Source organism: Poromitra crassiceps (genome assembly GCF_964638095.1).
Source record: "Poromitra crassiceps genome assembly, chromosome: 2".
NCBI lineage: Eukaryota > Metazoa > Chordata > Actinopteri > Beryciformes > Melamphaidae > Poromitra > Poromitra crassiceps.
This window is the reverse complement of record NC_139624.1, coordinates 53,985,652-54,010,651: the sequence shown is the minus strand read 5'-3', so window position 1 is coordinate 54,010,651 and position 25,000 is coordinate 53,985,652. Positions and strand designations below refer to the sequence as shown.

The 25,000-nt window shown below is 43.4% G+C and overlaps 1 protein-coding gene across 2 annotated transcripts in view; it reads left to right on the top strand.

The window, feature by feature from the left end:
* The window catches only part of anks1b (ankyrin repeat and sterile alpha motif domain containing 1B), a gene marked incomplete at its 5' end in the record, with an annotated part of 585,526 nt that overhangs the window by 332,446 nt on the left and 228,080 nt on the right, over positions 1 to 25,000 (top strand). For both annotated transcript variants that reach the window (XM_083655335.1, XM_083655334.1), the window contains one exon: positions 2,798 to 2,984. In XM_083655335.1, coding sequence (XP_083511461.1) covers positions 2,798 to 2,984 — 187 coding nt within the window. The remainder of the gene's footprint in view (positions 1 to 2,797; positions 2,985 to 25,000) is intronic.

The window sequence follows — 25,000 nt, the reverse complement described above, 5'->3', positions numbered from 1 at the left end:
TGTCCTACCGGTGAAGCTTCCTCTGGCAGGTGAAAAGAAGCGGCTGGCTGACTGCCCATGTCTCGGAGGAAGCATGGAGCCAGTCTCGGCTCTCCCCAGATCGGCAGAGGATGGAGTAGCAACCAGGATTGAGAAATCAAGTGAGCACTAATGGGGGATAAAATGGGATAAAAGAAAAAAAAAAAAAAAAAAAGAATTCATTCCAATTTGGCTCAAACGTCGACTTGGACTCAAGGATGAACTAATTAGATCACTGTGACCTCACGAATGCCATTCTCAAGCTCGTTAATGCAATATCTCAAGAACACCTTGACGGAATTTCTTAAAATTTGCCTCAAACGTCCACTTGGGCTCAAGGATGAACTGATTAGATTTTGGTGGTCAAAGTTCAAACTTACTGTGACATCACCACCGCTCATTTCATGCTTGTTAACGTGATATATCAGGAACGCCTTGACAGAATTTCATCTAATTTGGCTCAAACGTCCACTTGGACTCAAGGATGAACTGATTACAGTTTGATGGTCAAAAGTCAAGGTCACTGTGACCTCATGAACGCAAGCTAACGCCATATCTCAGTAACACCTTGATGGAATTTCCTCACATGTGGGTCAAACGTCAAAGTCTGGACAGACATGGATGTTGACTGCTCTTGTTGGTGGAGGCATACAGTACATATCCACGGTGTGGTCGTTCTAGTTCTCTGTTTCATCCTCCTGTTAATCTTTTCATAATTATCTCATGCCGTCCACTTGTTCCACCTGTTTTTCTGCTCTTTTCTCTGCTTGTTGCTCCTCACCTCACTTGAGTTCAGTGGATGTGAAGAGTCCTCACAGCTTCATATGAGTGCCCCATGCAGGGGAAATGACTTTTGCCTCTTTCCTTCCTGGCATTTCTTTCCATTTCCTCTTCCTCTCATGGTTCTTTTGTGTGTGTGTGTGTGTGTGTGTGTGTGTGTGTGTGTGTGTGAGTGAGTGTGAGTGTGAGTGTGAGTGTGAGTGTGAGTGTGTGTGTGTGTGTGGGTGTGGGTGTGTGTGTGTGTGTCTGTGCATTGGGTGCGTTGTACGTCGGGTGTATCATCTGTGTACATTGTGTCAGATGATAGTTATGTTCATTACTTTTTGCTGGGCTGTGCTTTTTTACATATTTACTGTGTTGGTTTTCTTGGTTGTAGGTTGCGTGTTTAGCAATTGGCAATGTGTGATGGCGGTTAACAGGACATGCTTTGCGCATATGACAATTTGGCAACAAAATACATGTCAGGAATGACGTAAAGTGCACATTTCCAGCGTAGCTCTTCCTATTTTTCTATTTTGTATGTTAACGCCGTGGCTCCGGTAATTTGCTAACATAAAACAAAACCCTTGCAACTTCTGCCTATCATGGAGACTAGAGGATTACGCATATGAACGTCTGTCAAGAATAAAATAATAATAAATAATTTAATAATGGATATGGCCATAGAGCGAGTCAACATGGCTGTCAACATCCATTTTCAACCCAATGCACTGTATTTTGCTTTACTTCCTATTACTGTAGGTCCGATTACATTCTCCCCTAAAGCGAACTGAACTGTGTTGGAACTGTTGAACTGTTCACTTGGAAACAGGAGGAGCAGGGTTTGGTTGTTTGGAGTTTGAATGCATGTCACCTCTCCAAACGAACCAGACTTACGGAACAAACGCACCACCACCACCGGTGTGAGAGCTTGCTACTGTAAGTGCAAGTTCACTGTGCTCAGCAGAAGTAAGTGAAGGTCTTCTGAAGGTTTCCCTGTCATGTCGCTGCCCCTCATCATATCAGGACCACTGGATCAAACCACATTGCTGAATCCTCTGTGGTCATGCGCACACACACACATACACACGCGCACACACACACACACACACACACACGCACGCGCGTGCGCGCACACGCATGCACACACCAGCCAGAGACATGTACACTACAGTAGTGACACTAGCAGGGTATTGACTGCCCAGGCTGTAGTGAAGAGTAGCAGCATGTTGTTGAATGCATTGTTATGTAAAAAGTGTTAAGCGGCTGCCAGTTCACTATTTCAGTCATTCACTCCCTCACTCTCTCTCTCTAACTTGCCTTTATGCTTTCTATCTCTCTTTCTCATTAATTAACTCATAACTTCTGACACCTGGACATGTGTGTGTGTGATGTAAGAGGAAGTGGAGAGAATCCTTATATAAGACTTTATGTATACCGGCTTCTAATCATTGCTGAATATAAAGGGTCGGATTTTCTATAGGCTTTCTTGTTTATTTTAAGCACCTCAGTATCCTTTCATGGTGCACTGTAGGCGTCAACACCGTTCATGAGGAGTTAAATAGACTTCTGACTGCTGAGACGTTCATGAGGAGTTGCAGTAATCCAGTTGCTGCAAATACAGTAACTTTGTGTTCTCTTAGCTGATAAATACAGAAATGGACGACTTTCTTAACTTGATTTGCAAAACTGCTTGCTGTTTCTCACTCTATGTTTAAAATTAGCGGGCAGGTGATTACGCAAATAAGAACATCTCAGATGTATTGTCACTGAGCTGGGGAAAAGTTTTCAGACACCAAACATTGTCTGCAAAACACTTTTGAAAGCTGTCTAACCTTTACCTTTGAAATGCAAAGTAAAAGCAGGTATTAAATAAAATCACATAAAACAATAAGAGAACAAATTAAAATATTTTGTGTTGGTGCTCCAAAAGGTAATAGCCACTATCAAACTAAGACGCCATCGAGACAAATTCAGCACAATTCTCATCTCTCTAACCATCTTCCTCCTCTTCTTTCAGCCCAAGCAGCGCACCTCCCTGTCCTCAGCCCTGGATGTCCAGAGGCCAGTGAACCACAGCTGTGAGCCCAGCGAGGTGAGCTCGTCCCTGGGCTACGCCAGCTTCAGCACCAGCCCCCCTGCCAGCCCTCCCCTCAGCCCCAACCAGGAAGACTCCGCAGGCTCCAACGACGACTGTCAGCTCACAGGTAACCCATCATCCTCATGGCACACCCTTGTTTGAGACTGGTGAAGTCAAAAGACAAGTATCTCCTTCATAGTAACCTTGCGTCACCAGGCTCTCTCAAAGGAGACAGAGCCTGGTACGCATTACTACAGGCAGGAAGCCCCCCCCGTCTTCCGGTGGTCTTTCCGCTTTGTGTGCATCAGTGTTTTCGTTCCCCCATTTGACCGGTGTGTCAGACGGCGATGCCATTATTTGGTTTTAGTTAGCTTTTTGGATAGCTACATACTCATGTCGCCCATGTTTTCTGAAAAGAACGCAAGGATTGAGCGGGAGCACAGCTGCACTTTGGTTCCCGGCAGATGTTGTGGTGTGTTCTGCCCATAGCCGGATGACACGGAATGAGGTTTTTCCACCCAGACTACCTTCATAGTGAAATCTGGAAAAAAGCTAACTTATTGTCTTCTCGCTCCCAGTTCTCAATTCCCTTCCCTTTACTCACTGCATAGAGGCATTTGTGCCAACAGCAAACAAAGCAATGAATGCATGTTTTTTGTAGTTTGTTGTTGTCATGCATGACACAGTTTTTGGCATCTTAAATGTAAGCTGTCCTCTATGTGGGTCTGCCAACTGCTACTTCATTAGCCAGAAGCCCAACTGATAGTCACCCGGCTCATTTCAGTTTTGTAATCTCAGTCACCAACACTGTCGAACAAGGTGGTATGAGACGACACACCTGCTGCATAGAGCACTGCAGGAATGAGTCCAGAAGTAGCATGTTGGATCTTACAGGGGAAAGTGAAGGGGTTTTATAATGGGGATTTCACTTAAATGCATAAAATAAGGTTTGTGGTTAGCAAAAGTTTATGGGAGTGGTAATTTGTGTTCAGCAGGATAATCTTCACAAACGTGAATCACTTTTATGACTTTTGAAACGGAAATGCGTGTTTTTTTAAAGACGATTTTCAGAAAATACTTCAAAAGTCATAAAAGTGATTCATGTTTATGAAGATTATCCTACTGAACACAAATTACCACTCCCATAAACTTTTGTTAACCACAGACCTTACTTTAGTTATTATTATTTTTTAATATTTTATTTTACTTTTTCAGAACATAAAGAAAATAAAACAAGAACAGGAAAAAAGAAAAGAAAAAACATATATACATACATTCAACATTACAATGCTACAAAATGGTGCTACCAGTCATAGAAAATGTGCTTACAAAACGATAAAAAAAAAAAAAAATACTGTGCAAAGGATCCAAAAGAAACTCAATTACCGCTTTTAGCCTGATCGAAATAGGTCAGGAACGGGTCCCAAATAACAAAAAATGTCCTTGAAGAATTTGTCCTCTGGAACCTGAGTCTCTCCATACGTATAACTGAGATCATGTCTGTCAGCCACAGCTGAAAAGAAGGTGGAGATGAGGACTTCCATTCCTTCAAAATTAGTTTCTTGGCAACTGTCATTTCCTGTGTCAGAGATTGCTGCACGGCCGTTGGGAGGAGCAAAGAGGACCCCGAGCAGCCGAAGATGGCGAGTTCCGCCTCCAGTTGGAGGGTTATTTTGTAGGCCTTAGAGTACCAGTCAAATATTTTGGCCCAGAATCCTGATAGTGAAGGGCAAAACCAAAAAGCATGGGACAGTGTGCCCTCCGACACCCGACACCTATCACATAGTGATGAGACCGAAGGATATATCTTGTGTAACCTATGCTTGGAGTAATGAAGACGGTGAGCAACTTTAAATTTGATAAGTTGATGTCTGCTATTAACTGAGCAGAGCTGGACCACAGACAGACTCCTGTCCCATATGATTTCAGACAGATCCACACCAAGTTCCTCCTGCCACGCCTCTCTGATCCTCTCAGTGGGGGCCTTAATGCAATCATCGAACAAACACACAAACTTAGAAATAAGATGCCTGGAGTTGGGAGGGCTTAACAAAACCTAAAAAAAAACATGTTCATCTGGGAGAACTTCAAAATTGCGAATCTTGGATCGGACATAATGTCTAGCTTGTATATATCTATAAAGATGCGTTTGGGGCAACTCAAATGCTCTCTTCAGAAGATCAAAGGATGCAAATTGGCCATCAATATACAGGTCACTGATGGAGACCAGCCCCTTTTCACTCCAGGCATGGCAAATTCTATCTGACCATGAGGGCAAAAAAGAATTATTAAAACAGATTGGTGTGTGAACAGAAACAGCTGGTACATTCAAAACTGTCTTAACCTGATTCAGAATTCTGACAAAGTTTTTCACAACAAAACTCAAACCTTTCAAAGTCCCAGGCTCCTCTAGCTTAGAAAACAACATGGCTGGCAATGAGGACCTGGCGATAGAGCCAGCCTCCATTTTTAGCCACAGAGGGGCCCCGGGAGTTAAATTGGCAGGAGTTCCTTGTCGCCAAAACATCAGAGCCCTAACATTGGCAGCCCAGTGATAGTGCTTAAACACTGGTAAGGCCAGCCCCCCTGCAGACTTAGGTTTTTGCAGATGAATTTTAGAAATTCTATGGTTCTTATTTTAGTTATTTAAGTGAAATTCCAATTCACTTTTCCCCTTAAGCTCCAACATGTCCAGGACTTCCGCCTTCCGCCTACAAAAATACGTCATCCCTGCGGTACTCTATTATTCATCTCTTGAATATTGTGGGCGTGCAGCTATCTACTGTAGCCAAGTCAAGCTTCATTTGGTGCTACAGTAGCTAAAGCTCATGTTTAATGATTAGTTCATATGAAAGCATGTTGTATTGCAATGCAGTCTAATGTGGACAATCTGTCCAAAATTTATAAAATCTATGATGTGTATCAGCCAGGTGCTGAACTAATGGTGTAATTACATGTATTTCACCACTGTTCAGTTATTTTCTAGAGTAAGTATAAATGACAGTTGATATATCAACTGTCAGCAGCATGCATCTCCATTGTCAGTCTCCCATATAAAAAGAGTCGTGTTGGTCACATGAATTCCTTTCCTCTAAATGCTGCTGTAGTGAGAAGTCTCGTCTTTCATGCCATCTTTGTTGTGTAGTGCAGGTTCTGTTCAAACTCTTTCAGCCTGGAAACCAAATGAAACTTTAATCCTCTCGCCCTGGGACCTGGGAAATTGAAATCATATTTCTGCTCCTGTCATCCTGGAGTCCGCTGCCAAGAGACAACCACCTTAGAGGCTAACAACACAGCTTTAAAAGAACTGCTAGTAGTTGTACTTAGTGGCACTGAGGAAAGAGGAGAGAGCAGACTTTAGCCTGGGTAATAACAGTCAAACCATTTCTGTCCATACTATATATACTTCAAAAGTTAGGGTTAGGGCAACCTATACTGCAATTATTTCCCATATTCTTCAGAATATGTTTTGATATGTTTCAAAATATACAGTACAAAGAAATTACAATAAATGTACTTGGACGCTGGAAATTTAACATATTTGTGCAAGTACTGTATATTCACATTATACACACAAAATATTGAATTTTGAAACATCTATATTTTGTGTCTACAAATACTGTACTGTATGTGAAACAGTTTTTTGCATGTGATAATGTAAACGATGAAAAGTGATAAGACTCGACCGCTGAAGGCTGGGGGTTTAACTTAAACCTTGTCTTTCACTACTTACCCTGTAGCTTGCCTCCTTTCCTTTTTCCTTTCTTACAGTCCTTCTAAAATCTTGACCAAGTAATGTGATAGCAGGGATGGATGAGCTAGGAAATTTATTGATTCTGCCTGCCAGGTTGTGACACCTGTCATCTGTGTGAGGTGTCTCTCTGTGGGAGATTAAGTCTGTCTAGATGGGTGACATCCCAGAGCCCTGTACCACAAAGCAAGATTACTGGCTTAGCGAGGTAACTTCAGGTTTAACCCTAGTTTTGCCGTACCGCGATGCTAGTTAACTTCTTATATAGATAGATCACCATAGCAACTTATGCTCTACGGCTAACCTGCTTTGTAGCAGGTTAAGTTCAGAGGATAAGATCAAAACCCATGAAAGACCCACCTGCTTACCAATCAGCTCTCTGGAAACAGCGAGTCACCATTCATATGGTTCCCATATGAAAAATACATTGCATTCAAATGAAAAAGAAAAAGAAAAAAGAAAAAAAAACGCTCCTGTTGAATTAATCAAGGACTAAAGCCTTGCACTTGTTGCAGGCTACATTTTAATTAAGTCCTACTTACCACTTTGGAATATGTTTTTATATATTAATTTTTGTGCTCTCACGTAGCCTTGTTTGACCCCGCTGATCGATTGCAGCCAGTGCCCAATTCAGCCTGCCTATTTTTGACGCCTATGCGGAAATTGCATTCTTTCAAATGGCCAGTGGGGGTCGCAGCTTGTGTAGCACTCCCGGGAACATCCATTCAACTCTATGGGAAACGAGCCAACTTCTCTCTCGGTCTATGTCTTAAATAAACACTTTCCAAATTAGTTTATGGTCTGAAAAAACAATTTCAAGTCTTTTTCATGCTCTAACGCGCTCCGTTTTCCAAATTATAGCCCCATTTCGAGGAAAATTGACGACAAACATCGGATAATAAGAACAGTAATACTTCCGACCGGTAGAGGCAGCAATGTGCCGCAAGGCATCAGGTAGCAAGTAATAGTTATCAGAAAATAGCGTTATTTTATGATATTTTAATAATGTCAGTAAACACCCGTAACTATATAGATACCATACATCTAACGTCCATAACATGGCGGACCATTTAACGTTATCTATACCGTTAAATAAAGCCTTAAGCCTTCTCTGTATTCAGACCATTGGATTCAGCCCAGAAACCGGAGTACGTTATAACGTTATAAATATAGTCACGTTATAAACAACTAAGCAACGCTGGGGGTCCGTATGGTTAAAAGTTAAATCAATTTGGTCATTCAGTGCCGTTTTACTGCAATGTAAAGTAAGTAGCGTTAGCCGCTACATTAGCCAAATAGCTGACTACCCATAATGCATTACGGCGATAAGGGAGACAGGGCAAATTCGGAAACTCCCCCGGCAGCCGCTAGGGGCAGCCGCCCCCTCTCCTCGTACTTCTGTGTAGCATTAATTCATTCAACCAATCAAACGAAATCAAACAATATCCGGAAGTGAGCTTCATTTTGCTGTGTCAAAGTCAATGAACTCCATTGGTCCATTATATATATGTCAATGATTGCAGCTGAATAGTGAGTGGAGAAATATCACTAAACCGGCATAAAAAGGTTACATAAACGTCTCCAAAGCGCACGGTGCCATGTGTGCAACGGAGCTGAGACTGACGTTGGGTTGGAATTGAAATGGTCATACATGCTAGAATAGCCTACTACATCTAAGCAATTTAATATGGGATCACCTGCACACAGGCGATCCCATATTAAGATGATTCATATCTAGGCTACTCCTGCATTTTGCAGCTGCAACTGTGTTGCTTTTGGCCTGTATGATGTGATTGAACTTCATATTTCCAGCATCATTATATGAAATATGGAGATATGCGACTCTGCTGACAATATATATGTGACCACAAAATAGGCTATTTTTTATAAATGAAATCTATGCCCGCACGTACCGTGTCGATTCAGTTCAGAAGCATTTTTTTATTTTATTATCATTCTTTTTTTTATTGATTAGCCTATAGGAATTATTCAATCAGTGCGACTAAACACATCATGAGATCATTATTATTCATTGAGCCTAAATGGTCTATACATACGGATTTTGGACTGAGATAGATTACACATTGCTTCCACAAAAGACATGCCGGTTTTATTGAGTTTATTGAGAGGGTGAATTGAGCTGCTGTAGATAGCCTACGTGGAGGTAGAAACCGCTCTTCAAAGAAATTACTGGTGTGGATAAAAGTGGTCACTTTAGACAGTCATTTGGGAACAGTAATAATATCCAACACAGATTTTTATTTGCTGTTTCATTCAATGAGGAAATAGGCTTGTCTGGCGCTGTAGGAGTTGGAGCAATCCATATTGCATTGTGATTGGCAGTTGTTCAAAACCACGCCTCTTTTGCAGGCACGAGCTCCAGTGCAGGGGCATTTTCATGTGCACGAGCTCTCGGCTTGATTAGAAAAACCTGGTTCCAGTTAACGAGTGGCAATCCACGTTCGTAGTACAAGTTAACTACAATCGAGCTTATCTGGTTTAGACAAACCAGATCAAGGGACAGATCCTAGATCTTCTTATACAACATTCGTGGTACAGGGCTCAGATCAGCCTATGTCTTGTTCAGGTGCTTTGGGCGTATTCAATTTGACCGCTAACCTCCCATCTCAGTATAGCACTGTGTGACATCATTACATCACATTTTCGCCGCAACATACATGTATCCGTCAATATGCATAATATGATGGCTCAGTCATGAGTGAAATAATCTTGCAAATACCTCTACTTCTTGTTTGTTTGTTTGCTTGTTTGTTTGTTTATTTGTTTGTTTTGTTTAGGAGCCATGCTTACAGCCAGAAACCTGTGTTAGAAAATCACAGGAAAGTGTCAGTTTAGTATGCATTTCTGTGGCGAACATTTCTGTGATACTGAACTGTGAACCCAAGCTGTCTGGGATCCAAGGTGGTTTGAAACAAGCACAAATAATTATTTTACACCACTACTTATCCCAGGTCAGTCATGCCTGTCTTGTTAAAGCTTATTCCAGTTCAGGACAAGTGCATCAGACCATGACGAGGATTTTGGTGTTGGGTTACAAATGCTCTTATTCCTGAATTACTGTAGGGCTGGGCAACCGAGAATGGATTTACCCTGACTGACATTTAGAACCTCTACCCGACTTAATCTTGCTCATGTCAATTAATTTCATTAATTCATGTTAATTCAGTCAATACTTTACTTAATGCGTGTGTTCATGAACTGCGTCGTGTTCAGTGCCTCCACCCCATCTATCCAATGTGATAGTCCACATTCACGCGTTCACACTCAAAGCGAAGCTGTCGACATGGAGGATGACACGAGCGAAAACACTGCGCCAACAAGCAGTACAGTACAGTAAGTCACTAGTTGGGTTTCCATCCAAAGGTATCACAAATTTTAGTCTAATTTTCAGAAAGTTGGCAAAAGAAAATGCTAAATAATGCGCATTTCCATCTGTTGCTATTATGCATTGAGCTGTCAATCACCTCGTATTTGAGGCTGTCTGCCTCTGCTGCTCTGCTGCTAGACACGATACACGATTAAAAAACAAAAAAAAAAAAAAAAACACGATTTCAGACGGACAAGCCCGTCTTTATTGTCACACGGTTACACATCAACACATGCACGGAGGGCCACAAACACACACATGCTGACGGTGGCCGGTGAAATTTGTCCTCTGCATTTAACCCATCCTGGCTTTGTCCTTTTCCTCCGGGGGGAAGGCCAGGAGCAGTGGTCGCTTTCTCGTACAGCGCCCGGGGACCGACTTCGGATGTTGTCGTCACTGGTCGGATGACGATGACGATCTGATCTTCTGCATGTTTTTAATGGGGGGGGGGGGGGGGGGGGGGTTATATACGGAGGAACCCCCCTGGCGGAGCACGGGGAGAACATGCAAACTCCACACAGACAGAAAGGCCCTTACGACGAGATACCCCACCTGGGCAGTAGGCACTGAAGATATGGGGGGAACACACAACCACAGCGCCCGCAGTGTCCCAGGCGAGAATCGAACTCAGGACCTTCTGACTGCGAGGCGACAGCTCTACCACTGAGCCACCGTGCCCCCCGGTGCATGCAGGCAGGCAGCGACCAAGCTCTATTAAACACATCTACGTTATTAATTTAAAGTTTCTTGATGATCTACAAAGGTACATACATAGACCATAATATGCAATTTCTGGATTACCAGGCGCTACTCTTCAAATGCAAGCATAACGTTATAATCAATGGAGCAATTCTACTAATTAGTTGCATTAACATTAATCCCAGTCTTCTGTTTAAACACACCACGGTGATCTAAAAATTGTACTGCCTATTTACCTTACAATTGTAGCCCTATTTAGTGTAGGGTGCGCCGACATGTCAACATGAAATTGCATGGTTTTTGAATGGAGAGACGACGGAAAACTTTTTTGCGATATTTGGAGGGGTTTTTCTGCATTTTGCAGCGTTTCCACTCTGTTGTTTTATGCGCAAATTGGAAATTTGCATAAAAACAGGTGGATGGAAACCCAACTAATCTAGTTGTCTTTCAACTGTTGTCTTTAGTTGCAAAGGATTTTTAGATTCAAGACAGCCAATGTTTATAGATATCCAATGATGTTTTTAACCTCTAGTTATGGATTTGGTGTAACTAAGGCAAATAAGAAAAACACATAATTGAAAATGGTGCATCACATGGTTTTCCAGCAGGCAAGCACACAAATAATTTCTCCTAGGTATTCAATCAAGCATTCCCAGTTTTATTGTATTGTTTTTTTCTGGATTCTTCAAATAAGTGCTTATATTACAGCTTCACCAGCCACAAGTTTCCCATTTTAATTTGTGTGGCACCTGCTGTTACCCTGTAAAAAACTATGGAAAACAACAGACTGGTTAAAACATCTTTAAAGAAAAAAGGGACATTGCAAAGGTTTTTTAAGGTGAGATCTATTCTTAGCTCGTAGATTAGGCACCGGCAATACAAACTCCAGTGTGTTCAGGTGGAAAATAGGATAGAAACAAGCCGTGGCAGCCAGGGGAAAACTTCACCGGATATCTTTCAAGTTGCCTCTGAGGGATCAGAAAAAGATGCAGTGTGTCCTGTGGGGGAGTCCTTTTTACTGTCAAACCAGATGAAACACTGAGTTTCATCTAATCAATTCTCCTGTCCCCGCTGAAAAGTTGCTCCTCTAAAAGGAATATTCTATGTAATGAATGACGTTTTATCAGTTAGGCCTTGTGCATGTGCATGTGCACGCACACACGCACGCACGCACACACACACACACACACACACACCCCCCCACACACACACACACACACCCCCCCCCCCCCACACACACACACACACACACACACAAACAACCAAACAGTCATACCAGTATAGGCAAGCGCTTGGCTGTTTACACCATGCGTTGTTCACCGCCCCTTAAAGCCCCCCTCCAGTCACTTTTGTGGGTTTGAATATATTTCATGTGTAGCTGTGTGTTTTCCTGCTCTGCTAATTAGCCAAAGTGTTCCACTGTATTTTGTTGACAAATAACCTTATTTTGGGCTCAAAGTCTTAAATATGCTCACGAGCTAGAAACGGGTGCTGACGTCAGACTTTATGGTTGTCAATGCTTGTTGTTTATTTAGTATAACTGTCTAATGTACATGGGCAGATGGTAGTGATTAGAATGACACCTACTAGTCAAGTCAAGTTTATTTGTACTGTCTAATCCTAATTCACAAGCATGTCTCAGAGGACTTTACAGAGAATATGTCTCATTAAGTCTAGCTAAGCACTATCAATAAACAGGATTGAGCAATCTTATTAGAGAGAGAGAGAGAGAGAGAGAGGAGAGAATGGGGGGAGAAGAGAGAGCAGAACAAACAGGGTATACTGGAGCTGCAGACGAGGCCACACAGCAGGCGAGCTGCGGGCAGCGGCCAAGCTGCGTATGCGAGCTGCAGGACCAGCTCGGTGAGCTTCAGGGTGGGCGCTAGCGAGCCCGCACAGCGGGCGAGCCTAGGAATCGATCCCTAGTATAGTATAATTACATGGCAATTGTCCGATCATCACAATATACCACTGCAAAACAACAAACGATAGTACTGAATTATCGCCCAGCCCTAGGGCATACAGTTGTTACTCATTACGCCCAGCTGCAGCATCAGTGCCACACCGAGGCAGCAGCGGCGCACCGGAACTGGCAGCAGAGCGGCCAAACCAAACGAGCAACAACTGCAGACATTCTGACTACTCTAACCTCAAACGGAACTAACTAGAAAACAAGGAATCTAGCTAATCTACAGCCTAGTGTCCTAACCTAATCTAATTTAATTTGAGCCTGAACTATATACAGTAAATATATAAAAATCTAGTTAATCTACAGCCTAACATAAACTATTCTAACCTACCGCCATCCCTCAGCCGTTAACCCTTACGCAGGCCCTTTGTCAGCCAGGCGAGGCATGGCCACTCAGTGCAGGAGCAGCCACATCACCAGGTCTTGGCCTGCCAGGATCCCCACTAGAAAACACTAGAAACGTGCAAGAAAACCTGATTACAATTGTCACTTTAATACATGATGTAAATGGGATGATTTCAACTTTAAACTCGTGGAACGGGACCTAGGACGTAGAACCCACGAGTCCCCCCAAACCCTGCTTTTAGAAGCACTGGTCTGCAGCATGCGACTCCCAACCTTAATTTCCTTTGTGTCATTTCCTGGTTACCCAGCTCATGCGTTCCCATAGCGATGAGTTCACTCTGTTGTCATGGCAAAGCAGCGGCTTTGTGAAGACTTCCTTCTCTCTCCCAGTTTCAATCTGTCATTTTGTATGTGTGTGTGTGTGTGTGTGTGTGTGTGTGTGTGTGTGTGTGTGTGTGTGTGTTCGTTGGTTATTCATTCAGGAGCGGTTCAGAGGGCCAGCCAGACTTTGATCTCAGTGCTTTCTAACTGCTCAGTGCCTCAAACCAAACACACACTCTCCTTTCAATATCAATCTACAGGTGCATGCACGCACACACACACACACACACACACACACACACACACACACACACACACACACACACACACACACACACACACACACACACACACACACACACACACACACACACACACTTTCTCTCTCTCTCTCTCTCTCTATCTCTCTCTCTCTCTCACACACACACACAATTGGATGAGACATCTTCATCTGCTATTCCCATTGAAGCCTTGCCTTGTTCTTTATGTAACAAGACTGTTATTTCCCTCTTGAACCCACATAATGAGTCCTGGAGCAGACAGCCATGTCTGACTGAAACCTGCTGAGGACAAATGGGGACAAAGGCTGAGGACAAATGGGGACAAAGCCTGAGGATGCCTTTTTCTTTTTTTAACAAATGCTCCTGCCTACCTGTCGGTACTTCAGCAGCTCTCAAATTAATAAAATAAGGCAGGATATCCGGCCAAAATAAGGCAGGATATCCAGTCAAAATAAGGCAGGATATCCAGTCAAAATAAGGCAGGATATCCAGTCAAAATAAGGCAGGATATCCAGTCAAAATAAGGCAGGATATCCAGTCAAAATAAGGCGGGTATCTGCGGCTCATTTGCCCACTTCCGCATCCCCTGTGCAGTCTTTTAATAGCTCCGACTGGAAAACAAACTAGTCGAATCCTAGCTAGCTAGAAGAGTTTTTTTCTTTGGAAGATGACAACTTCCTCTGTCCAAATGTGAATGGGCTGAGAGTGGCATCAGTGGAGGACCAAAATGTGTGACTCATTAGCCAATGAACAGCCAGGAAGGGGTCTTGCGCTACTTTTGAATGCTAAAATAAAGCTGATAATGTACAATTTGATTCTAAAAAAAGCACAACACAAACTGTCCATTTTGCTGCAACTCGACAGTGCTGCTTAATCCAGGACTTTACTTCCTGGAATTCTTTTTTTATTTTTTATTTTTTATTTTGCCTTTATTTATACAGGGAAGGCTCTTGAGAGCAAGCTCTCATTTTCAAGAGCGCCCTGTTACAATGAACATATACAAGGGGTTACAGACAGACAAGATAAGAGCAATAAGAACAAATGATAATCAACTAAAACATGTGCATTCCTTGTGCAGTGTGCTCTCGAGGAGTACTCTAAATGAGTCCAGAGAGATCAATTTCTCCAGCTTTAGAGTGTCCTGGAGTATATTCCACTTGTTAGGGGCATAAAATGAAAAAGCAGTCTTTCTTTGTTCGGATCTCACTCGTGGAATACGCAGCCTGAGGTGAGATTGCGAGCGTGTACAATAACTGGTGTTGATGTGAGTAAGAAGTGAAGACAGATACAGTGGAAGCTGTCCAATCAAGGCTTTGTAAATAAATAAGAGACAGTGCTGTTCTCTTCTAGCTGTCAGAGAGGGCCAGCTCACCTTTTCATACAAAATACAATGATGAGTAAGAAAACAATCACCTGTTATGAAGCGCAGGGCGCTGTGATACACAGTGTCGAGCGACTTCAAAGCAGTTGATGAGGCATGCATGTACACAATATCTCCATAATCAAAAACAGACAATATTAGAGATTGAACAATCGATCTTCTAGTGCAGAATGAAAAACAACATCTATTTCTATACAAGAAACCTATTTTCCTCCTTAGTTTCTTTACAAGGTGATCTATATGCACGGTAAAGGACAGTTTGGCATCTAGCCAGATGCCTAGATATTTATATGAGTTAACACGTTCAATTGGGTCATTCTGCAAAGTAATTACACTTAAACTGTTGTTGACAAGAGGAGATCTCGAGAAAAGCATCCATTTAGTTTTATTTGAATTTAGGACCAATTTAAGGTCAAACAAGGACCGCTGTAGAGTATTGAATGCGGCTTGTAACCTCTCAACAGCCTGAGCAGGGGTGTCCCCGACACAATATAGGATTGTGTCATCTGTGTAGAAATGTACGCTACAATGCTCTATAGGAAAAAAAATATTGTTGATGTAAAGGGTGAACAGTATTGGTCCAGAAATGGATCCTTGGGGGACCCCCTTACCAATAGATAGGGAGCTGGATCTTATGTTGTCAACGACAATAGATTGTTTTCTATCGGAAAGATAGTTTGCGAACCACTTGAGTGAGTGGTCGTCCAGACCAATGGAGGCCATTTTGTTCAACAGAATGTTATGGTCAACAGTATCAAACGCCTTTGACAGATCGACAAAGAGGGCCGCACAATGTTGGCGGGTGTCAAGGCAGTTTAGTATATTGTTTACAACTAGAGAGGTAGCAGTGACAGTGCTGTGTCTGGGCCTAAACCCGGATTGATGTGATTGGAGGATGTTGTATGTGTCTAGAAAGGCCCGTAGTTGTTCATTCGCTAGTGATTCGAGGACTTTAACTAAACTACACAGCTTGGAAATTGGTCGGTAATTGTCTGGAATGCTCGGGTCGCCACCTTTAAACAGAGGTGTGATCTGAGCGGTCTTCCAGACGGAGGGAATTTCACCCGAGATAAACGTTAAATTAATGATATGAGCAATCGGGGGGGGCGATCAATTGTGCACCGAGGTGCAAAAAGAAAGGGGCAATATCGTCCTCACCCTTTGATTTCTTTATGTTTAATTTTGATAGAGCCCTTGAGAGCAAAAAACTGGTCCATTGGAGTGAATGGAGATGTCGCGACTCTTCTAGATACACGGCTCTGGGCTGAAGTACAGACTGTCTCTGGAGCATTGGAAGTTTGTGGAAGAGATACACTGTCTTGAGAGACTGAGACTGAGAGTGATTTGTTTACTTCCCATCTTGTTTTATGACTCAAGCTAGAAACGCTGAGTGGAAACAGAACATTTTGATGACCTTTCCTCAAGATTGCAGACAGAAATGTTTGAAGCAGAATATTTGGGGGCGATAATGATGTTGGCTGGGCGTGACAGGCTTCATTCATCGTTCAGTTTCATTGCATTTGAAATATTCGTCCAACATGCCAAGTTGCCTGCTCTTGTATAGCCATTAGTTGGTTTAATTGCCAACTACATGTTGTTGTTTTCAAGTTGCGATGAGAGTATGATATATGAAAAACATGACGCTAAACCAAACAGTAAACAACTTGCCCAGGACTAATATATTCTTGAATGACTCACCCAGTTGATGGAAGCATGCCTCCTTAGCATTTTTTTTCTTTACAAAATTACAAAAACAATTTTTTTAATAAATTCGCCTGACAGAAACATAACTGTTGAAGCAAACAACACACTGCAACCATTTTCAACAGAGGCGAGACTGTCCTCTCTCTCTCTTCCTCTTCATCAATTTCATTGGTTCAATTCGATTCACTCTACTTTATGACACGCATCTTACATGAACACTACTGCCAGCATCTAATTATGCACTTATAATACCTTATGACCATGCTTATAAGCATTATATAAGCACTCATAACACATTAATATTTCGATATAACTTACTGTGTAATTAATTCCAAGTATGTGTACCTCTACTCTGTCCCTTCCGTCTCTTTCTCTCTCTCCTTCTCTCCCTCTCTATCTTCTTTATGTCTCTCTCCCTCTCTCTTAGCCTGCAGCTCGAACACCAGGAATAGATTGGCACCCATTTATTTTTTCATTTCATTTCTTCTTCTCCTGCGCTGCTCATCTCTCCCTCCTGCTCTCTACTTATTAGCTTTATAAGGTCCATTGTAGGGTTGCCACGGTAACGAGTGGCTTCCAGAGAGACAGCTAGCCAGCGAAGAGAGAGAGAGAGAGAGAGAGAGAGAGAGAGAGAGAGAGCGGCAGTATCTATGTGTGTATGTGGGTACAGAAGGCAAAGAGTCACAGAATTCAAGGATGCCAATGAAAAAGAGAGTGGGTGAGAGAGAATGAGAGCCGAGCATTGCAAGGTTGATGAACGGACCAAAAGAAACTCTGGAGAGAATGAAATGTCAGTTTGAGGGGGATGGAGAGGGAAGTGTGGACAAGAAATTGAAGGGACCACTATTTTTCTTTTCACCCTGCCCACCATAAAAGGTCTCTCCTTCCTTCTCTCTCTCTCCTTCTGCTCCTCTTCTCGGCCTCTCTCAGTCAAAACCTTGAACGCGGTTCTTGGACCCAGCGACCCAGCGTTTACACAAGCCATCTCCAGCCCCGCGGTAAAGTGTGTAGGTGTCAGCCACCCACGTGGGCAGGTGGGTAAGGAAAAGGCCTATTTATATCCCCATCCATCACTGGAGCCGGTGTCAATGCTGCCGCTCTATGGCTTACGTAATGTTGGCCAGCGGTCGAGATCATATTCTCTCAGTCCCCTCCATGTGGTGCGCATCAGTGTTATCGTATGCAGAAGTGAGGCAAAGCTGTCTGCAGTCCACGAATGACGCAGCCCCCCCAGTGACACACAGTAACTAATGCATGCAGATCGGCTGGTCTGTATATACAGTACAGTATGTATCTGCAAAGTGACGGGAATTTATCTAGAAGCCGGTTAGTTCTCTCACATCTACAAGCCGAGACTCTTTGGTGCTTTTCTATGCTCTCGTATAGACCCCATAACTGTATGAATGCTGCAGATCTACACGTGTGTATTGCATTTGTTTTGATATTTGATAATCTTTTATATCCTATCATTTATAATCTATAAGTTTTGCTATTTTCTTCATAGGTTGAGGCGATGTCTCGTCATAGACGATGGGTTAGCTGGCTCAGCCTGGCTGGGGGCGTGGTCAGGGTGGGGTAAATCCCCCGTTCGATCCACTCAGCAAAGTTAGAATTTAGCTGCTAGCCCAGCCCAGGCCGACACGATCGGCGATTTGACCACCGCAGTAAACGCACATCTGAACAGACGTCTTGTGTTCTGCTTTAGAATCCCCAAAACTGTAGTTTAGAGCCGCAGCACCGACCTTTGGTGAGTCAGCCCATTGAGATATATGGGCGGTTTTACCCCACTCGCACGCCAGCCGTATAACATTTTGTGGGCGTTCCCACACATGCCGACTGTCTCTATATAATTCATATTGCACAAATCTCACATGGTTTATATCATCTCAGTATATATATTTTTTTGTCTTTGTTCTTTTTTTTGCATTTTCATTCCAAATGTTCTACTTCATACATCCAAGTGTTTATAACCCCCATTGACCCCCTCCCCCACATTTTAAATTAAACCTGACTCTACTTTGAGTTCTATTACCACTTGCTGTTGCAGTGGCCAAGTTTCCTCATGGGATTGTTCAAATCTAATAGTCTATTCTACACAGGAAATACACAGTTAGGTTTGAAGATGTAAATTTGAATTAAAAAAAGATGTAAATTTGAATTTTCACATTAAGACATCAAGACTAACTTTCATTAATTAGATACTGCCAAGATTTGTAGAAAAAAAGATGTAGACTGTAATGACGTTATAGCAGGTCTCCAGTAGAAGAGCTTATTTCAAGTCAAGTTGTTGTCATAGTAGTGTATAAGTCATTGTTTGTGCAGTTTATGTTGCTGTCGCATGCTGTTCCAATTAAGTACCATATTCAGTTGTTTGTAGATAAGCAAGAGGGAAACAGGAAGGTGACACGGGATGCAGGAAGTGTTAGGTTGTGGTTTTGGAACAGTCTCTGTCTCTCTCTCTCTCTGACTGACTTGTATCTGTCTCTCTCTCTCTCTCTGACTGACTTGTCTCTCTCTCTCTCTCTCTCTCTCTCTGACTGACTTGTCTCTGTCTCTCTCTCTCTCTGACTGACTTGTATCTGTCTCTCTCTCTCTCTCTCTCTCTGACTGACTTGTCTCTCTCTCTCTCTCTGACTGACTTGTCTCTGTCTCTCTCTCTCTCTCTGACTGACTTGTCTCTCTCTCTCTCTCTGACTGACTTGTCTCTGTCTCTCTCTCTCTCTCTGACTGACTTGTATCTGTCTCTCTCTCTCTCTCTCTCTCTCTCTCTGACTGACTTGTATCTGTCTCTCTCTCTCTCTTTCTCTCTGACTGACTTGTCTCTGTCTCTCTCTCTCTCTGGCTGACTTGTCTCTGTCTCTCTCTCTCTCTCTGACTGACTTGTATCTGTCTCTCTCTCTCTCTCTCTCTCTGACTGACTTGTCTCTGTCTCTCTCTCTCTCTCTCTCTCTGACTGACTTGTCCCTGTCTCTCTCTCTCTGACTGACTTGTCTCTCTCTCTCTCTCTCTGACTGACTTGTATCTCTCTCTCTCTCTCTCTCTCTCTCTCTCTCTCTCTGACTGACTTGTCTCTGTCTCTCTCTCTCTCTCTCTGACTGACTTGTCTCTCTCTCTCTCTCTCTCTCTGACTGACTTGTCTCTCTCTCTCTCTCTGACTGACTTGTCTCTGTCTCTCTCTCTCTCTGACTGACTTGTCTCTGTCTCTCTCTCTCTCTCTGACTGACTTGTATCTGTCTCTCTCTCTCTCTGACTGACTTGTCTCTCTCTCTCTCTCTCTGACTGACTTGTCTCTCTCTCTCTCTCTCTCTGACTGACTTGTCTCTGTCTCTCTCTCTCTGACTGACTTGTCTCTGTCTCTCTCTCTCTCTGACTGACTTGTCTCTGTCTCTCTCTCTCTCTGACTGACTTGTCTCTGTCTCTCTCTCTCTCACTGACTTGTCTCTGTCTCTCTCTCTCTGACTGACTTGTCTCTGTCTCTCTCTCTCTCTGACTGACTTGTCTCTCTCTGTCTCTCTCTCTCTCTCTCTGACTGACTTGTCTCTGTCTCTCTCTCTCTCTGGCTGACTTGCTCACTCATTTAAGCTAAATTCATACGGGCCACGTGTCCGCCCTGTCCACGAGGGTCCATGTGGACCACTATGCAGTCGTCCGCGTGCAGCCCACAATTTGTGACCACGCAGACTGTACACATATCGAGCGCATGCGCCAGGTACATTTTCTTTTTACACTTGTTTTGAAGAGAGGTTGTGCAAGGAGATTCACAACACACAAGTCTTCACTATAGAGACACTGCATAACGCGTCATCATTCAGAAACCACGCCCAAGACGGGGGAAAACACAAACTCCTGTCCAATCCTGGCGTTCTCCTATGTCACGTGCATGCTTGCGTGTTGCACCAAAAGATAGTATATACGGAAGATGAACACTCCAACTTACTTCTTGACAGCTAGATCCACATTTTTCTTCTCGCCAATTCTCAATGGCTTCCTTGTTTTGCTCAGGAGTACAAAACAACTTTAACTGGCGATTTTTTACATTTGTTTTCTGCGCAGCCCCACCACACAACAGCTTTTAGCTATGTTTAATTCAAGGAAAATGACGCTGGTGTGTGGAAATTAACGGAGCTCTTCCCCCGTGATGGGCGTGGCCTATTACATGCAGTGTCTCTATACAGTCTGCAGTGTTCTCTGGGCTCCACTCCATTGGACGGCCAAACACCCTCCACCATGATGCCAGGATACCAAAAGCATTCTCTATTATCCTTGGTGCTGGGGAACGGAGGTAGTTGTAGGTTTGTTGCTCTACTCTATCCTCTATGCTCTATGGTGAGGTTGGAACCTGTGAAAATAGAACAGTGGACTGGTGGAAATGCGCATGCGTGGACCGCCAGACCGCCACGGACCTTCCAAGAATGGAACCCTGTGCGTGTCCATGTGACCAGTACATGTCTGCAGCTGTCAGCTGACATGGAACATGGACAGGGGGCCCTATCTTCGCAAACGCTGTAATTTAGCGTTTGCGCTCATTTAACAATGCACAATGCAAATTGGGGGCGTGCACAAGCACATGCATGTTATAATTGTACTGGGCATAGGCGTGCCACATGCCAAACCACGCATTTCAGCACAAAAATGTGGGGATAGATGGCATTATCCTATCATCAGCAGCGTGCAATTACTTTGCGCTAAGAGTTTTTAAAAGCACCTCTTACGCGCTAAATACCCCGCTGCACTTGAGCGCACCATAATCTACGTGCTGCGCAGCGCAGAGTAAAATTTATTTTGGATATGTCATTACGCACAGCCTTGCCACGCCAGGACATCAAATTCTGCTGCTAAAATTGGGTATTAGCAGATAATTCAGTGAGGCAATCAACTATAACTCACTGAGAAACTTTTATCACATCGCAAAGAGGGAGATGAATTGAGAAAACTTGTTGGACAATGGAAATAGGCTTTTCACCTTCACCTATCCCATAACCCGGAGGGTCGTTGGCACCACAGATGATCTGTCAATAAGCTCTCTCCATCTCTCTTTGTCCTCGGCACGAGTGTGTCCACTCTATTACACATGGAGAGAATTACAGTATTGCATGCCTCGCACACACACAGCGATTGCGAGACGGGAATCTGATTGGTTTGTTTGATGTAACGCCCAGGCATTGCCTGGCCACACCTGTGAATAATTCTGGTGCTTAAGACCGCCCAAATCCCGTTTGCGCTGGTATTTTGGGGGCGCAGATGATTTGGCACTGCTCTAATTTGCGCCTGCGGCAGGTGCCGTGAACGTTTCCGCATCCCCGCTGAGAATTGCATCCACACCATATTTCAGGGCTGTTTTAACTTAGAAAACAGGTAGGTCACGTCTACCCAGACAATGATATCACTTTTAAACAGTTACATTTCTGTATAAATCATTACAATATGCTCCCCTGAGGTGGGGATGCGTTTAGCTGCTGCCAGAAGGGGGTGCAAAACTTTGCAAAATACCTGGACACTTGCGCAAGGCGGTCTGCTATCGTTAAGGCACGCAAACAGGTGTGCAAGCACAAATAGGGGAGATCGCCTATACCAAAATAGTGCCCAGTATGTCCGGGCCTTTACAGGCAATGTACACCAGATGCGTTACGTCTGCATTGCGGATCCGGCAAAACTGCTGGATCGACTCTCGCCCATGACGGGCGATACATGCGGTACGGAAAAATTACACACCTGTTCTATTTTTGTCGGATCCCGCATACGTCTGACAGATTACAGGAGTGTGGGTCTGTTCGCAGCCGTACCGGAGCCGTACCGCATTTGTTCCGGAGGCGGTGTACATTAGCCCTTAGCCTCTAGCCCTTTGCCACACACCCTGGGTCCTACTTACTGTATAAAAACTGTAGTGTTCCCCATGCGGTTTCTGAGATGGTCCTACTGTGTTTTCAGACTCCTGCTTCTAATCTGCCATAGAAAACTGAAAGTCTCCAGAGGTCCTTTGGAAGTCAGATGTGAAAAGAGGCTGCACACAGGACGACTCACTCTATTGATGGCAGTGCAGACCATTGAGATATATATGAATGGTGAAAGCGTGCCTATCTCCTCCCTGTATGGTCTATTGAAGCCAAAATCTTCTCAGATCAGAGAACCAGAGTCTGCGCAGTAGCTCTTTTGGGTTGACTGAGCCCCCCCCCCTCTATCCCCTCTAAACTTTCTTATGTAGAGCTGCTGTTTCTAGATTTGCACACAGTGCGTTGTGTAGTCAATCCTCTCTAGCTCTGTAAATATGGCACTTTAAGTTCTAATATTTTTTGTCTCGCCAAAAGTAACCATGTAGATTCCCACTACGAGGTCAGTTTATCAAAATGAAATCTGAATTTCATTGTCGGAGATTGCTCCTAGCAGCCAGACTCCCGGGTGCTCTCTGGGTAACAAACCGTCATACAGGGGGAAATTATTATCCGATCAACTGATCTTTGCAGCTCTGTTGATTTGCTAATGTTTCCGTAGCATTTTATTAACGTTATTATTTAATTCATTTTGTAACAAATGTTGGTTTAGCAGGTGAAATCGAACTGAACCTTTGGCTACGTTGTAACTTACGTTTACTGACTGGGCAGCCCAGTGCTGCTGCCTCTCAGTCGAGTCATTTTTCTAACTAACGTTATCCAGCTGCCTGTCTCTTCTGTATCCTTATACAACAGCTATGAGGAGAGGAGCTTGCGAACATCCCCATAGTAAAAGCACTTCCCAGAGATATCCATATAGACTAAATACTCTCCTCGTGCTTCACCCCAAATAAAACCTAGTGTCTGTTTGCGACAGGCTAACCCGTTAGCTATTAGCTAATGGATGGTATTCTGTAGGCCTCATTTTATACCCGGGAGTTGTAATGTTATAAAACACTACACTACACAACAACAATTTCCTGGCATACGCAGGCAGTTGGACAACCTGTTAAGTTCTGAAAATATGTGTCTATTGTGTTAATCCAGCTATTGTTATCGGTTGTTAGGTTATTGTACTATTTTTTTTCAATATTTTGTTTTTATTTTTCAATTTTTAGAACAGACAAAAGCAAAACAAACTCAGACACACATATACACAAAAACAAAACAAAAAACAAACAAACAACATACCAACATTACATCACTATATCATGCCCCCAGCCACATAAGATGCATACATGCTTATAAGACATGCTGTACATGAAATCCTATGCAGGGAGTCCCTGTCTGAGAAGTCAGCTGGGCGAGTTACTCGTTGTTTCTAACCTCATCAAAGTAGGCCAGGAACGGGTCCCAAACAGTTGAGAACTTTGTAAGTGAGTTAGTCCTCAGAAACCGGAGCCTCTCCATACGCACAACCGAAACCATGTCCGCTAGCCACAGCCGAAAAGAAGGTGGAGAGTGGGATTTCCACTCCTTCAGAATGAGTTTCTTGGTGACGATTGTCCCCTGCGTCAGAGACTGTTGCACAGCCGTAGGGAGGAGCAGAGAAGATTCAGAACAGCAGAAGATGGCAAGTTCCGCCTCCGGCTGAACAGTTATTTTATAAGCCTTGGAGTACCAATCAAATATTTTGGCCCAGAATCCGGATAGTGAAGAGCAAAACCAAAAAGCATGTGACAGTGTACCCTCTGAACCTTGACATCTATCCCATAGTGGTGAAACAGAGGGGTAGATCCTGTGCAACCTAGACTTGGAATAATGAAGTCGATGAGTGACTTTAAATTGGATCAGCTGGTGTCTGCTGTTGATTGAGCAGAGTTGGACCACAGACAGACTCCTGTCCCATATAATTTCGGACAATACAACACCAAGTTCCTCCTGCCATGCCTCTCTGATCCTCTCAGTGGAGGCCCCGACACAGCCATCAAACAGGTACATAAATCTAGAAATAATATGTCTGGAGTGGGGGGGCTCAACAGAACATAAAAAAAGCATGTTCATTTGGGAGAACTTCAAAATCACGAATATTGGATCGAACATAATGTCTAACTTGAAGGTATCTGAGCCAGTGCGTGTTAGGCAACTCAGATTTGCCCCTCAGAAGTTCAAAGGATGCGAAATTACCATCTATGTATAAATCTCTGATGGAAACAAGCCCCTTCTCACTCCAGGCATGGTAGCTTCTGTCTGACCATGGGGCCAGAAAAGAATGATTAAAGCAAATCGGTGTGTGGACCCGGCCGAAACGTCCGGTATATTCAAAACTTTCCTGACCTGGTTCAGAATTCTGATCAAGTTTTTAGGTTATAGTACTATTAAGCCGACAAATATGCCGACAAATATGCTAGGCTAACCGATGCAGGCTAATGCTAGC